This window comes from Sciurus carolinensis, chromosome 5 (assembly GCF_902686445.1).
Source record: "Sciurus carolinensis chromosome 5, mSciCar1.2, whole genome shotgun sequence".
Lineage (NCBI taxonomy): Eukaryota > Metazoa > Chordata > Mammalia > Rodentia > Sciuridae > Sciurus > Sciurus carolinensis.
In genome coordinates, this window is record NC_062217.1 from 80,864,409 (window position 1) to 80,882,071 (window position 17,663).

General features: G+C 33.8%; 1 protein-coding gene across 4 annotated transcripts in view; it reads right to left on the reverse strand.

The window, feature by feature from the left end:
* Window positions 1-1,456: 1,456 nt before the first annotated feature.
* Window positions 1,457-17,663, reverse strand: part of Cdk8 (cyclin dependent kinase 8) — a 135,089-nt gene continuing 118,882 nt past the window's right edge. For 2 of the 4 annotated variants that reach the window (XM_047553448.1, XM_047553451.1), the window contains 7 exons: window positions 12,810-12,953; window positions 10,014-10,083; window positions 9,198-9,270; window positions 6,295-6,392; window positions 5,336-5,414; window positions 5,059-5,217; window positions 1,457-2,661 (listed from right to left, as the gene is read on the reverse strand). In XM_047553448.1, coding sequence (XP_047409404.1) covers window positions 2,536-2,661; window positions 5,059-5,217; window positions 5,336-5,414; window positions 6,295-6,392; window positions 9,198-9,270; window positions 10,014-10,083; window positions 12,810-12,953 — 749 coding nt within the window. In that variant the 3' untranslated portion in view covers window positions 1,457-2,535. The remainder of the gene's footprint in view (window positions 2,662-5,058; window positions 5,218-5,335; window positions 5,415-6,294; window positions 6,393-9,197; window positions 9,271-10,013; window positions 10,084-12,809; window positions 12,954-17,663) is intronic. The other 2 variants (XM_047553449.1, XM_047553450.1) reach the window with 2 other exon arrangements.

Genomic DNA, 17,663 nt, shown 5'->3' on the forward strand with positions numbered 1-17,663 from the left:
CACAATCATGTTTATTGTCACAAGACTGGATAGGATCAATCAGGAGTAAATGTGGATGGAGAAGTAAAGAAATTGGAAACCTCAGTCCTTTGGAGTGGAATTCTTTATAATGGTTTTGCTTTTGGAAATTCAAGTAGGAAGAGGAGATGGGCTGTTAAGAGAGCAGTCCTCTCTTTAAGCCACTTAAATGCTACTGTTTGTTCAACCTTTTGACCAGTTTGAAGTTGAATGGTTTTACAGCTATTTATTTTTTTTCTTTTTGGTTCTGGAGTTTGAACTCAGGGATGTTCTAACACTAAGCCACACCCCGCCCCGGCTCCTTTTAAAAATTTGAGACAGCATCTTGCTAAGTTGCTGAGGCTGGCATTAAACCTGCATCTTCTTGCCTCAGCCTCCCATATCACTGGGATTTTAGGCATGAGCCACATCACACCACACTTCTCAGACTGCTACACAGATCCAAATGGGGGAGATTATCAAGAATGAGGATTCCATGTTCCACCCTAACCCTACTGAATCATCCTCTGAGGTAACAGGTAGCGGGTAACTCCAGATAATTCTCAAATCCACTGAGCTTAAAAACCATTGCCACAGGGCATGAAAGAACATCAGAAAACAACTAAAGAATAAAAGGGACATGGTAAGGGGTAAGACTAACAAGTCAAACTGTGGAGGGCTTTGACTTAATTTTGTAGTCACAGGGAACTCCTGAGGGTTCTAAGCAGGCAAATTCCAAAAGCAGATTTATGCAGTGTCTGAATAAAGTGGGGTGGGAAGACGTCAAATGGAAACGTGAATTCAGCTCCCCCAAATTACCCTTACTGGGGCTGGAGGTGTAGCTCAGTGGTAGGGAATTTGCCTAACATGTGCAAGGCCCTGCGTTCAATCCTCACTGAAAAAACAAACAAAAAATGTTACTGTTATGGTAGGGTCTATCAGCACTTTATATGTTTATATTCTTAAATGCTTTAGAATGTTTTTATATGAATGAGTTTGAATTTTTAGTAAAAAAACATTAGTAGTAGCTGTTATTATTTTTAATCTTCTGTATTTTGTCTTCAAGGAGGGGAAAAAGAATTATTTGGGATAAACAGTCAAATTCTTCTCAACATAACACAGTATGGGTTAGGTATTATTCCAGAGATAATTTTCAATTAGAAAGATGTCTATATTTCACAACTTACATTAAAGTACTAAACGTAACAGAGGAATCCATATCTAAGACTTCAGACATTAGTTTATTATAGAGGCAGAATCATATAGATATCAATCAAAAACAACTGAAGAGATTTATTCAGAGGCCATTTGATAAGGCACATTTTAAAATTAAAACAAAAAAAAAGCCCTTTGTGTGTATAAAAAATACAGGTCACTCCATATTTTGATTTATGAAAAATAAATTTATTACATAACACCTTGTTTTTAACAATGTTCAATTTTTTTAAATTCAGAATACTTGTGTCATTCATGTAAAATAGTTTGATACAGTACATTGTATGTTATAGGTTTTTTTTTTTTCCCTCAAAAATTCTAAGGCTCTCCTACTCCTTCTCCTTTGCTGAAGTAAGGGCACCCTAAACAACGTGCGAACAAGTTAAAAAAAAAATTAACTGAACAAAATTTTTTAATAGCACTACACCCACCAGCTTTAAAATCAGGACAAAATATCTGAATTGGATGCCGCACCTTTTTAAGGAAATTATCATTCATGCTTTTTTCATCTAAAGCATGCTCACAAATCAGCAACACCAACAGGAAAAATAAAACACTGTCTATGACAATCATTTTAGTTTGTTTGCTGAACCAAACAGGTTTATATCAATGACAACATATTTAATTACTATCAAATAGCAGCTTTAATACCAGTCAAGTCATAGATTGAAAATGAAAACAAACTTAGAAGTTGGAAATTAATCTTTGGGAGTTTTGTAACCTTTCTGGAAAAACTATGTGGCTTTTTGTACTTTCAAAAAACCCAAGCAATATTCTTGGTCAAAAAACACTGATTAATGTAGAAAACCAATCAACCCCACTGATAAGACACTAAAAAGAAAGGTGTACCAAAATAATCTCATTTTGAGTCTTGGTTATTCTGTTAACATATACTGTATGTTTCAAGTACCAGTTAAACTTTGTGTCTGTGTGTACTATTGGTCAGATAATGTTGTTACACTGAAATAAGTCACCACATACAACAACAAATGCTTGCCCCTAGCACATTTCACAGCTTCAACTGCTACAGACTGTCACTGAAAAAAATGCATTGGTCAGTCTGAACCATGTCAAGTAAACTATGGAAGTAGCAAATCCACAACACAAACTGTGCTAGCACTTTCTTTTCAAGTCTAACTCCAAAATAGGTACAACTTGAAGCCACTACCCCAATCTGTGAAAAGTGGTGGAACTTGGCTACTGGACATTTTGAAGATGTGGTTGTACAGTACATTCTCATGGCCCATACCAGGTTCCCACGGAGAGCTGCACAGTCAGTCCTGCAGCATTAGCAACAGTGCATTGACAAGATTCCAACGCAGCTCAGTACCGATGTGTCTGATGTGAGTACTGTGGAGGCTGCTGGGAGGTAGCTGAGTATCCCATGCTGCTCTGGGGCTGTGATGTGCTTGGTCCAGGGTTGGGATAGGCAGCATGTGGATTGGAACGCTGGAAAGGAGATGAGGGACGAATGTGACTCAGGTGCTTAGGAGTTGCTAGGACCTAAGCCAGTAAGGCTGGGGTGTGATTGAAGTGTCATTATGTTTCAAAGAAGTAAAGATGGAAAAGTTTTGTGCTAGGTAGTAACTTAAGAATTAAAATGACAAAAAACCCAAATCATTTTAACATCAGGTTAGATACATTGTATAGATATCAATAAGCTGAGTCTTATTACTATGGTGTGCAAATATATTTTTCTATCATAGTAACTCCTTTTAATATGCTTTGTGTCTACTGATAGACAACTAATTTGCTTGAGATGTTTCCACGAGTTTAATGACGTATACATTAAGAAATTCACAGTTGTCAGGCATAGTAGCACACCCCTGTAATCCCAGCTATGCAGGAGGCTGAGGCAGGAGAATTCCAAGTGCAAGGGCAGTCTGGGAAACAGCCTGACTGAAGTTTGAGAAAGAAAGAAAGAAACAGGGCTGGGGATATGTCTCAGTGGCACAGCACTTGCCTAGTATGCACATAGTCAGGGGTTCAATCTTCAGTACCACCAAAAACAAAAAAGAAAAGCTAATGTATATGCTCATTTCTTCAATAGAAATCATCCCCAACACCCACATATAACTGAAGAATAAAAATGATTATGATAAGAAAAGGTTCCAGAGAATCAATTCCTATGGCATTGAAATATTTTTAATGCCCTTTATTCAATCTTATTTTTCTGCTACAGGTTTACAGAGTCAAGTAAAAATTACTGAAATATAAGGAGAGTGACAGTCTCAGTTCTAAAAATGACACAGAGGGAAAGAACAGTGATATGGAGTGCTCTGATTTTGATCTGTTATATTACTATGGCCTTTTCTGCACCTCTCATACTATTAGCTTCCTAGACAAACACTGTAACAAATAGGCCATACTTTTATTACTTTTCTCTTTCAAAGCAAATTTAGTAAGTCATTTAATTCTAAGTTCTGCCAACCTAGCAAAAAACATTTTTGAAAGAGTAGACCAGGATACTGTAGTTACAAATACTATTTTTGAAAGCACCCACAAAACCCACCAACAACAAAGTAGCACAACATCATTTGCTGAGTTTCAGAAGCAAAGGCTAAAGCACTACTGCACCTCCTCCTAAGGATGCAAATTGGCCTTGAGCGAAGAGAGGTGCACTTTTCCCTTCCAGATGGGGAGCAAAAGATGCTGGAATAGCAATGTCCACAGATGTCTGTCACTGTGTTCCTAACTGGGAGTGGGTCACAACTCAGGCAGACAAAGATTTCTGGTGCGGTAGGTGGGACCTCTCCTTAACTAAGGAAAAGAGGTAATACCTAAACCTAGAAGTGCAATAGTGTTTAGTACTGAACTTTACACCAGTTTCATAAGATCTCTGTTCTCTTTTTGTAGGTAAATAATTAACTGGTTATGTTTTCAGTATACTCCCCATTCCCAGTTGAGCTGGCAAATGAGAATAAACTGAAGAGCAAGGAAGGTGGTTATGATTTTGAAAACAAGTTTTTCCACAAAGAAAGTAACAGGATGGATCCACAGGTAAGCAACCAATCTGAGTCCTGGTTCTAACAGGGGCTTGCAAAGCTATTTGCAGAGGCAAGCCTTAAGTCCCCTGAAATGGCAATGATAAAACACTTACCTCCTAGGGTATAATGATTTAAGGAAATAATGAAGCTGGCACTTAGTAAGTACTAAACAAATTGTTCTTATTATTAAGAACACCTCTAGCACCACCACTAAAGTACTTACTGCATACTCTGAATACTAAGAATTTTAATGGTGATAATAAAAATGATAAAAAAAAATTGGTATCCTCTATTAAACACTTGTCAGGATAGCCATTGTGCCTTAGCCATGCATCATCCCAACTTAATCTTCACTAAAACTTCAAATTTATCATTATCCATATTCTACAAATGAAGACACGAAGAACACTTGATGCTTACTCAAGGTTACCCAGAAGTGACTAGACTGGGATGTAAAAGCTTATGTTAATAATTACGATGATAGTGTTTCAAAATAACAGACAACATTTACTGAGCTTCTACTGTAAGCTGAATGCTAGAATGTCTAATCTGACAACTCCAAGTTAGATTTTATTAGTCCCATTTTATAGATGAAAAAACTAAAGCTAGGAGATACTGTATCACTTGTATAAGATCACACAGTTAAATAATGGCTTCACATGAATTTATCATTCTAAGTTGCCTATTTCAGAAGTCTGACTCCTCCCTATGATAGCACTGACAGTATTTTTCCATGCCAGTGTATTTCGTCAGGTACACAGAGATCAGTGTTTCTCAATTACATCTCATTTTCCAAATGTCACAAGTTCCCTCTGCAAACACCGATATAGCAGGTTGATACAAAACAAACTTTAAATACCTGATAGTCTGAGGTCATGATTAGTCCACCTGAGGTAGTGGTAGGAGGAACAACTCTCACTTTTTTCAATGGGGGTCCCTGTGTGTGACTGCTGTCTTGGTTCCCTGGGTGGCCAGTTCCATTAGTGTGGTTATTGCCCTGCTGCTGCTGCTGGTTCTTCTCAATTGGTTAAACAGAAAAACAAAGTTCAACTCAGAAGGAGAACAATACAGCCACACCAGAAATGTCATGGAGGCAGTTATGAACGTAACACTGCCAATTGTACTTTAATACTTACTTTGTCTCCTTTGTCATCAGGTTCTTCTTCTGTTAAAAATTCTCGTTTTGGGTAAGGGATTTGACAACCGGCAAAAACACTAGTTACAAGAAAAAAAAAGAAAAATTTTGTATGATATTCAGTATTCCAAATGCTTCACTTATTAGGTAGTGTTTAATCTAAGATGAATTTTGTTTCCACATTTGCAAATTTAAATAGCTTTAATGCAACTATGACAGAATGATTTTTTCCTTCCAATCACTGACATTATAGCAGGCCATTTAAGGGTCTTTTTTGTACAAAAATTATCAATAATCATCTAATATGATTCAACTTTCTTCTTTTATTTGAAAATAACTCTTCTATTACTACAACCAAAATACAGATTCCAGCTGAAATGTGTGTCACTGTTTAAAGCTAATTTTTGTTTTATACTCCCTTCTACATTTAAAACAAAAGATGGTACAGGAAACACAAAATTTATTTGGGAATAGTATTTGTAATTTTGGAACACAAAACTGTAATTGCAGGCAGTAAGCTATCTCATTGAGTCTGAAGGAGCTACAGCATGCAAAATCAACCTGTCACTGAATAAGTGGATTATTGCTGAAACCAATGGGATCAACGATTCATAAAGCAAGAGAACAGGAAGTGCTCTTAATCATAAAGCCCCTAAGCGACACTTCAATCAGCAGAGCTCAATATCTTCTTGCCATAAAGATTTCCCTGGGTCTCCATCCAAGAGAAGTGGCAACTTAGGGTTGACGACTAAAAGAAAAAAAAGCTTCAAAAAATGCCATCATGGGCTGGGGTTTTGACTCAGTGGTAGAGACTTGCCAGCCATGTGTGAGGCACTGGGTTTGATCCTCAGCACCACATAAAAATAAATGAGTAAAATAAAGGTATTGTATCCATCTATAACTAAAAAAATTTTTTAAAAAATGCCATCATACTACTGAGTTCATAAATTGATCACTTACTCTGATGTAGGAAGTGGGTCTTCTAAGAAATAGGGATCCTGCATAGCCTGTTCTGAGGTAATTCGCTTTATTGGGTCCATGGTAAGCAACTTCTGAAGCTGAAACCATAAATCATGAACACATTACTTATTAGTTCTCATAAACTACCTGTTAACACATATGGGGGGAGAGTAATTTTTTGATGAACGACAAAGTGGATGATATTTATCCCTGCTGATTTAACAATGAGAAAATCCCAATTATTAAATTTTATGTAGCAATTCACATTATAGTAATTCCAATATTATTTTATTTGATTCTCATTCAAAGAATACCTACATTTATGTCTTCTAACTAAACGAGTGATCTTTTCTCCTTCATTATTTAAACTGCTTTACCCAATTTAGAACAAGACTAAACTTCTTGTATTTCATATTAAGAGGAAAAACTGTTCTAACATAAATGACACACTAACCATATGTAACTATGTAGATTTAGATCCAAATGAAGTAAAATGGAATTGAATTTTAAAAAATCAGTTACACAGTCATACCAGGTACATTTCAAGAGCTCAAAAGTCAAATGTAGCTAGTGGTTACCCTACCTGGGCAATGCAGATAATCACACAAAGTTCTAGTGAATAGTTATTAGCCTAGTCTAGATAAATATGGTGACACATAACTTCCAGAGATTCTAGAAATAAATTGCCTGGTTCAAATCCTGACTCAGTATTAGTTGAGTGATGTTGGGCAAGTTACTTCAACTCTTTGTAATCTGTCAAACAGAAAGTAAAAATAGTACCTACTTTCACAGTTTTATTTTCAAGAATAAATGAATATATGGAAATCAATTACAATGGTGTCTGCCATAAAGAAAGTACTATAAATATGAATGCTAGTTATTATAATTATTATTGCTCCATAGAGAAATGCCACACCAATATGAAGATTCAATTTTCTTTTTCTTTTTAGTTAAAACATAGTTCATTGAAGGCTCTATGAATTAGAATATTTGATTTTGGTATTTGATGTGACTGTAAACTGTGGTCTCATAGTTTATACTCTTTGATCTAGTGTAGTGTTCTCATATTTAGCATGTAGCAGAATCACCTGGAAGACTTCTGTAAACAGAGTGCTGAACCCTGCTCCTAGAATTTTTGGTTAACAGATCTGGGCAGAAGCCCAAGAACCTGCATTTATAATAGGTTCCCTTAGGTGATGCTGGACTGGGACCACATTTTGAAAGTCAATGAACTAAAAGAAACATTGAGACTTAATGTGAAATGACACATTTTAGAAGTTAGAAGGACACAAATGATTTAAAAACAGACAAAATGTTGGGATGGTGAGATCCAAATTTGATTTTAATGATCTGATATTTCAATGGAAGCACAATTTTATTTTTAGAGTTGAAAGGGAGAGCTTGAATTTGCTAATTACAATTTCCAACAGTTTAATAGGACTAAAATGGAGTTTTCAGATGGTAGACCACCCAAAATTACCAAGAATTAAAGACAGGTCATCCCAGTAAAAACTACCAGTACAAATTACCATGAAGGTCTATCTCTCAAGAGTTTCAGGGGTAGAGCAGTGACAGTCTCATTTCACACTACAACGAGTGGCAAGCATTGGGGGGAAAAAAATTAAGTCCTCTAAATCATAACTTTTAGTCTACCACCACTATCGTCATTTTGTCAGAATAAGTCAGTCAATTAATTTGAAGGATCTAACTTTAACATGCTAATTTGGGTATGGTTTTAAGTACAATAGAATGTACACAATTATTTGAAGAATACACTGGTAACATGACAGGTTAAGCAATGATTTTTAAACTGTTGAGAAGATATGGAATATATAAAATATGATTTGTTATAATAGCAAGTAGAAGATAGAGAAAGCAAACGCAGAAGAAGGAGAAGAAAAAAGCAGAAGAAAAAGCAGAAATAAAAGAAATATTTGCCATCTGGCCTGGTTGCTATACAGGAAAGCTCAACCCTTTCAAGGTTAAAGTACCTAATTAAGGAGCTTGTGGTTGTGGCTCAGTGGTAGACCACTTGCCTGGCATGTGTGAGACACTGGCTTCAATCTTCAGCACCACACATAAATAAATAAAGTAAAGGTATTATGTCCATCTACAACTAAAAAAAATAAAACAAAAACAAACCCAAAACACACAAAAACCAGAACCCATTTAAGAATACTTGGGAATAAGGAATGAAGAATTTTAAGTCAAGCAAAATAGAATCTGCTTCCCTAATTTTCCTTTGTATATGTTATAAACCTTTTTTTAAATATAAAACTGAAAAGCATTTAAAATATTATAGTGTAGCAGTATAAATTTCCATTATAAACATATTAAGTTAAATATAATCTCATCATAAATTACCTTGCTAGTACAGACTCATTTAGATTCTACTCATTTCTTCATTACACACTGATAAATATTCCATCTCTCACATTTTTTCAGAAAAAGCAAATACTGTATACCTGCATGGAACTTCTACTACTCAAGTTTATAAGAGGTATCTTGGGAGTTAAAATTTTATAATCAACCTTTCAAAAGATTAAATACTAAATAACCATAGAAGTTATTGCTGAATGGAAGGACTGTTTTGATACTTTCATGAAATTTTAAAATAAATGAAAAAAAAAAAGAATTTAAAAAATGTTCTTTACAGACTTGTTATAATTATTATGTTTATAAAATCAAATGTGTTTTGAGCATTAGTCTTTCAAGTCAGATATGGGTTTGGAAAGGTGAGTATTTTGATGCTTTTATTGGTACGCACAAATAAGATCTCCGTATTTATCATTAAAGCACTCCAACAGCTAAGTAACCTTATAAATTGACCCAACAAAGCCTTAGTTAGAGCTACCAGATAAAGGGAGGGAATGCATTTATTAGTACTGTTATCTGAAGCTTACCAAATGGAATGCTTTACTATCTGGTTTAACTTTATGTTTTTCCATATACTTGATAAGACTGCAGTTGGTATACCTGAAAAAGAAATACTATGAAATATTTATATTAGATTTGAGGTTAATTTCACATTGCCTAAGGTCCTTCCAAACAGAATTTCTTTGATCAAAATTGACATATAACATTAGAAGATTAGCATTAAATCAATTTTATACTTCATTCAATATCCACACTGGTCACTTCTGAATGGGTATCAATGATTAAATGCAAGACAATTTCATGAGTAACATACTGAACAGTATTTTTTCACATGAATTGTATTTTAACAATTATTTTAAGTAACACAGGTCAAACATTTAACTCAGTCTTACCAGTAAGTTTAAAACATAATTGTTATGAACTGGTCTTTTCCAACTGTTGGAATCACATTGTAAATAAATGAAATACTCATTCTTCTCTTATTAAAACTTGATTAAAATTATTACACAATCTAGGTGGGTAGGATAGTGGTTATTAGCAAGACTGTTCAGTCTTATTTCTTCAGCTTGATATTTCCTACTAATGTTGAGCTTCCAAAAAGTAGTAAATATGGAGACAAACGAATTGAATTTTTTCCTCATATTCAAATCAGCCGCTAATGTTAGTCACTATATTGTCAATATCTTAAGAAATGAAGACTGACATAATGAAAACTATGTATTAGACTAAATAAAATTATTTATTAATCTTGTGTTGAGTAAGCTATTATTTTGACTATTCAACTTTATACTGAGTATTTCAGAAAAAAAATCAACAAAGGGCTCATTTTCTTTCCAACTTACGTATTTCTTCTGAAATCTTTCATTAATGTTGAATGTTCAGGCATCTTTTTTATATCTTCCCAATCTTTATCTGTGAAATACATTGATACATTTTTATGTTGCCTAAGTTCCTATTCTTAAGAATTTTAACAAAGGTTATTTCCATTTCATTCCATTTCCTTACTTTTAAAACCTTTTTGAAAGCCCAGATTTCAAATAAATGCTCAATGACAGCAAACATCTTGAACAGTAAATATAAATTGTGATTCCTTTAGATATCTCCACTTACATTTTAAATTTTGAACTGTCTACTTTTTGTATATTTTACTGTAGTCTGCCTCAATTTTATCGCTAGAAGGGAATGTTATAAATAAATCTCTTTGCTACTGAACAGTCCTACTTCTAACAATAAAACCACTCATGTTCCCATTTCCACCAAATTTTAAATCAGCAACTAATGTCTTCAACAAAAAAATCTAAGATATTTCACCTCAGTGGCATTAAAATACACTTCTCTTGATGATATAGCCCTCCTTTCACCTTATTAAACACATTGCTTTCCAGTAGTAATCAAGGTAAGATTACTTACCTTGGATATAACTAATACATTAACCCATTCTGTCCTATCATCCCAGATGTGGAACATGTACAAAAACTATAGTACATAATATATAACATAATTATATATGTAATTATGATAATAGTTAGTAATATTACTTAATGTAATATATAAGCTCTAGATTTATGTTTTCCAACCTATTTTAATGTACCTGTGTCAATTTTACTGAAATATTTACAGACCTGAAAATTTTGGGGGACTTAATGTCAGCTGGCACCTTTGGTAGTTTCAATATCATCACTCAACACAACCTGAGCAATGAAATACATTAGATACAAAAATGTTTCATTTAATTTTGTTGACACTGGAGTTGTTCCAACATGCTAGCCAACTTGTCTTCTTCCTCGCTGTCAGTGGGCTGTTACTGAGAGTCCACTAGGTGATCAGCATTGTGCCAAACAACTAATAGCACCTTTATTTTTTTATAATATTTTCCCCAGGCTGGGGAATCAAATCCAGGGCCTCATGCATGCTACTGGGCAAGCGCTCTACCACTGAGCGATAGCCCCAGCCCCATCTTTAGCTTTCAAATGGCCTTTAGAAGTTTGTTTTTGATCTTGTGTTTTTTTGCTACTCAAACTATACAGACATTATCACACAATGTAAACTAAAATTACACTTAAATTCCTGAATGGAATTTTCTCCTTTATTTGTTGTTACAATTTCTCTATTTTGCCTATTTCTCAAGCAAGAAATATTTAAGTAATCTTTTAGTCTTCCCTCAATTACGTATTTCCTATAAAAATGATATGTCATTTATGTTCCATCCTTATCATTTTCTGGCTGTGGGATTGCTATAACAAGCAGGTGGTTTCCTGATTTCAGTTACTTCTCTTGAATTGATTTTCACATACCACTGCCATACCATCTTTCTAAAAATAGAACATAAGTCATATCTCTGGTACTCAGGAACTTATTAAGGATTCTCACTCATTTGTTTATCAGATCTAAACTCTGCTGCTTGCTTTTCAAGGCTTTTTAGAAACTGAGCCCACCCTTAATTAACTATTGAACCTACATTTAAAAACATCTATTAGAGGCCTGGAGCATCCTCAAGCCCCTCACCACGTCCCTTTCCCTATAGGCCTCAGAAAGTGTAGACAAATTCAGAAGCAGGAAGAAAAGACTATTCCTCTCTATCTACTCAAACCAAAACTATTTTTAAAGCATTCTACTTAAAGCCAATACAATGAAAATTCCAATCACATCTGCTGTATCAGTATTTTTTACTCAAGAGACTGTCTGGCACATGGTAGGTTCTCAGTAAATAATTAGTGAATAAGTAAAATTCCCATCATGAAAAGTGATCTACTGAATAGTTTCAGAAAATGGTAATATCTATATAGTTACTCTGTATTTACTGATAACTAATACCTTTACAAAGAAATATGGAACAAAACTCCCAGATACTTCTGTATTAGTCTTGAGTTGTAGTGACCTGAGGAATGTTCCTAATAAGATATAATTTCTATTCAGTATTTGACTAGCCAAAACTACTTAATTTTCATTATTCTGGACCTGTGGGCAGTTTTCAGTGACTGATGAACTACCATTCTTGTGGTATTCTTGTGGATATAGTTGGAGAGATATAATGCTGAGGATAGGGCATCTATAAATTTTCTCCTTGCGGCAAAAAAAAGAGTAGGCTACCTTGTCATGGAGCAATATGACTTCCACCCACATTCTGACTCTTCTAATAGATTAAAGAATGTTTTTATTGACAAAGTAAAAATAGTATTACCTGATACAATGTGATTCTGCTACTGCCCGACATAGAAATAATGTTCAAAATTTATATTCAAATGCCAGTTAGTAGCAGCATTAAACATGCTGCCAGAAAAAAAAAAAAAAATCTATTATCGATTTTGTAAGTTTCTTCTGGTAGGAATAAAATGCATCTTTTTAATACAGATATTGCAAAATATTTTATCATTTAAAATATCAGACAACAAAACAAAAAAGCAAAACAAAATAAAATAAAAATTCCTCAAATTCAGGAAACTCGTAAGTAATTTCATGTTAATATGTGAATTCTACAAATTCTGCTATTTCTACAAATCTTTGATAAATGCAGTCATTAAAAACTAAGAATGGAGTAAGAGTAGCTTTCATCAGCCAAAAATATACACCTTTCCAATGAAGATATCTAAGATCAAACAACAGTGATTTAAAAACAAAAACAAAAACATAATGTGTACCTGCAGGAAATCCCATTACATTGAATATTCTGTCCAGCTGGTCATGGTGATAAGGATTACTAGTTTTGATGTCCTCTTGCCGACAGTGAAATATTGGTTCTGACGTTAGTAGTTCTGCAAATATACACCCTATAGCCCAAATATCTTTAAAACAGAAAAAAAAAAAAAAAAAGAAAGAAAAAAAAAAAAAGGAAAAGAAAAAAAGGGGGAAAGGAAAAAAGAAAAAGGAGGAAAATAAAGTGGTTCTTTCCAAAAGAAAATGCATTTTTATTTTGGTGGGGAGTGTTTTTTTTTTTTCTTCCCTAATAAGTCATATTAATTCCTAAGCAATTATAATTACTAAGTATCATGGAACACTGTTTGTAAATATATATTCCCACACCACCCACCCAAATTTTTCATTTCCTGTTATACCGAAATCCTACCCAGTGGCTTTACTCTCGGTCAAATAAAATTTATTGGCTGGATTTCTGGTGAGTTTTAAAGGCCCCAAACATTACCTTATCTATGAAATACTACATATGGAATATGGGAACCACAGACAAATAAAGTTAAACAAAAACTAAACAGAAAACCCGTATGACCTTCCAAACTAAGTACCTGCTAAAAACTGGCATAAATTTTTATGATAAACTAATTTTTCTTTATTTTCTTTACTTGCTAATTTACAAAGTCTAATGATTACCTTCTCATGTTACCACTGATTAGCAAGAAAAAGGCAATGTTTGACTCAAATATTACAATGAAACAGTATTTCTACTTAAACAGTATTTTCTCTCAAAGTGTTTCTTTATGCTGTAGCAACGTCTGCTTTCACAATGTCCACATTTGCAAATTTAAGTATTTAGTAAGCAGGACCAAAAATAAGGAGTAAAAGACTATCTTTAAAATGGATACGAAGGCTATAAATTAAAAAGAATTATTTACAACAGTCAGGCAAATGTATTTCTCTGTATATAACTAAGTAAATTTCCTTCATTCAAAACATACAGCCCTACTTTCCCTCATATCACGTAAGTACTACAAGGAACTATTATTAAAGGTGAAATCCATATGCCAATTTAGAATTTAAAGCTGAAAAATTCCATTTCTACCCTTAACTAATCTCTAAATTGTCATAACTAAGTAAAATGTTGTGCATACAGCAGATGATTAATCAAAAGTGGTTTCTGACTGATCCAAGTAATACCTGTGATAAATATAAATAACCACAGGCAAATTTTTTAAAAATCACTTTTATTGGAGCTGGTTGTTAATAACTACCACTTAAGCAGGAAATGAGAAAAATGCAATTTATAAATGTAATTCTAAACTTCAAAAGTAGAACAGACATTTAATAAAAATTATATTTACATTTTAGAGTTACAAATTAATAATCCACTTACATAAAGATTTACACTTTGACTATAAGAAAGTGATCTTAAAAATGACATTATTTTTTTCTCATCAGAGAACTAAGCTAGCCAATAATCTCATGGAAAAAATCTCATCAAGAAATACAGGCCAAGCTATTTTGTTTTTAGCATCAGAGGGTAAATGTGAAAGCTAGTTACTTTGTGGTTTTTCTTTTTACATGGCTGCCCCATATAAATTTGACCCCTGAGAATCTTTTTTTTTTTTTTTTTTTTTAAATATTGGGAATTGAACCCAGAGGTACTTTACCACTGAGCAACATCTCTAGGTGTTTTGTATTTTGAGACGGGGGCTCACTAAATTGCTTAAGGTCTTGAATTCACAATCCTCCTTCCTCATCCTCCCAAGCTGCTGGGATTACAGGCATGTACCATAGCATCTGGCACCTCTGAGAATTTAATCAATGGCCAGATAGGCCAGTTAAGTAGGATTACAAAAAGGAATGATGGGTTATTTTTCATGTTTAAAACTCAACTCATAGCTCATCAAGAGACATTAACAATTCTGAAGAAAATATAACATGCAAAGGAAGATGAAAGAGAAGTAGTTTAGTTATCTTTAATGCTATTCTGTTTTAAAAAAAAGAAAGTAGGGGGAAAAAGTGGTTAATTGAACCTTGTTCAACTCCACCCCAATAACTTTTCTATACAAATAGAAAACTCTTTGTCAATTTCAGCACCCTTCTTCGAAACCCTAATCAAGACAATAATCATGAAGTTTGAATCAGCACAGTGGTCTTTTATTTCAGACAAATTTCTAATGCTTGGCAAGTCACTCCCCCTTTCTCAGTTTTCCTGTATTTTTCAGGTTGTGCCAAATTCATGAAAAAGTCTTTTTCTTGCTCACCTAACTCCTTCCAAAAAGTCTTTCCAAATTAGGAACAAATAAAGTCTATCAACTTCACAAACTCTGATTTTTTATTTATACTTAATGAGCTAACCAGGCAAAATAGGTAGTAATTGTCATTTTCTACATATGCGAATTGGTGTGTGTGTGTGTGTGTGTGTGTGTGTGTGTGTGTGTAACACTTTAATCAATAGGTATGCTAAAAACAAGCTTTTTAACAAAGCTTGACAAAAGGGAGGGGAGAAAAATCTCATTGCCCCTATTTTGTATACTTCTCACTTAGCAGAAGGTCACCCATTTGTGAGCATTTAGCTCTCTAAGGACAGACACCTGAGCTTAAAATTCCACACCTTTTTAAAACTTTCAAGGTTGCTTTGGTGACAATTAGATAATGATTGTAACTCTCTTTCAGGTGAACTCAGAGGCCAAGCAAACATAAAAAACAAAACACTCAAAACTTAATTAAACTTTGTACTCAGGATTATGTTCACTAGCCTATTATTTCCTCTCTGATTCAATAGCTCAGTTTGCAATTCTCTACTAATGAATGAATGACCACAGTACTAAAATCTGTTTAGAGTAGAAGGTAGGAACTTGTTAGTTTGAAACGTCCAGACCTTATCTGTTCCCTATGCTTTTGTTCCTTTTTAGCAGCCTTCAGTTTAACATAATCCACCAAATTTCAGGAAGAGCTTTAAAGTCTCCTAATGATGCTGTAAAAATGTTTCCAACAAATTATATGCATGTTCACTAGGGTTCTTTTATTAGCTGCTCATACTACAGATATCACACAGGGAAGTCAAAATGCTAGGGAAGTTCTTGGTAGGAAGCGTTCAAGTTGGTGTGGGGAATTAATTTGTTGGGTACTGTATGAACAAACCTTTAGGCTACCATGTAGATAACAGAAATTGGACTGTATGGTAGAGACTGAACTCAAATAAGAAATTTCCTTTTATACTATCTTTTTCTTACTTTTCAAAACCCCTATTAAATGCACATGTATGGTTTCTCCCAAACAATTTAAAAACCCAATTATTAAGATAGCTACATTATAATTTTTTAGTTAGTGTTTTGATAGAAGGAAAGTGTGCTCCAAGATTGATCTTACTAGCCTATTATTCCATCTCTTTGGTTTAATGTCTTACAGTTCAGGTATACAGGGACAGGAAGTGGGGATCACCCTGCTGAAGAAATGGCACTGACTTTAGTTTCAATCACTTGTGGTCAGATGTTTTCCCTCTGCAACTACCCTACCACACAGATGGCAGTGTCTAGCTATGGAACTTTCAGAGTTGAAGACCGAAGAGTAGATTGACGCTAAATTCGTCTGTTTGGAAAGCAAGACTAAAGGACTAAATGTCTTGCCTACACTCCTCAGAGTAAGAGAGTTAAAACTAAAACTCAGACTGGTAGTCTTTGTCACTTCCACTGTTCAAAGATGCATTATTTTATGCATATAGTCACACTTTCTTCTCAACTGGATTGTAAACCTCTTAAGGGTAAGGCCTATAATTTGCATTCTTACTGTTTTCTCCTATATTTTAAAAAGTTCACATAGTAGTTACCCAAATTTTAACACTGAAGACAAGGAGAAAGAGGGAGATAAATATGAAGATAGGTCTTCTCTCTCCCAAGTTATGAAGCTATTGAAATTAGGGAGTCTATCTTTTTTTTATTTAAATGGTTATTTTTAGTTATATATATAACATTAGGATTCATTTTGACATAATTAATAAAAGCATGGGATATGATTTGTGCTAATTTAGTCCGCAGTACTGCAGTCTATCTTTCTAACAGTTGGTAGTTTTACTTTGTGGCACACACCCTGCATTAAAACTGCTGCACTACAGAACATGGTAGTGAATAACAGGTTATCCAATTTTTCTTGATGTTCCCAATAAAGCATAATTTTCTTAGGAAAAAAACAAGAAATAATTACATAATGAGCCAGAGCCCAAAGTTTATGAAATAGTATATATTTTACTCAATTTACATCAATTCAAAGTCTCAGGGGTTCAGTCAATTGAAGTTAAAATTACACAATCAGTTCTTTATTTGGATAGTCTGCTAGTTTATCTTACCAAAAGTAATAATGCTTTGAAATACTCATTACCTAGGTGAAAAAACAGTTTTGTAGATTAGTTTACATATGCATCTTAAATGCATTTGGAGGGACACTTACCACAAAGATATCCAAATGTGTTTACATAATAACGTGTATTCACAAAACAGGACTAGCTTAATTTTTCCTTTTTGTTCTGATTTAAAATAAATATCATTTTGGAATAATTCTAGATTTATAGAAAAGGTATAAAGATAGTACAGAGAATTTCCATATCTAACTAACTTATCTTTGTATAAAATAAACTGTGATCAAGCAGATATGCAGATTGGTGAACATAAATTTTTTAAAAAAGACATGTGGGATTCAAGATTAACCATGGGGAATGATCACAAGCATTTCTCCTTTTCCTTTCTAGAGTCTACATTAAAATGATAGCAAAATCATAATAGCATAAATCCATAGTAACAAAAAGGACAAGATTCACTCATTTAACAAAGAAAACTAAGTTCTTTAAAAAAAAAAAAAAAAGA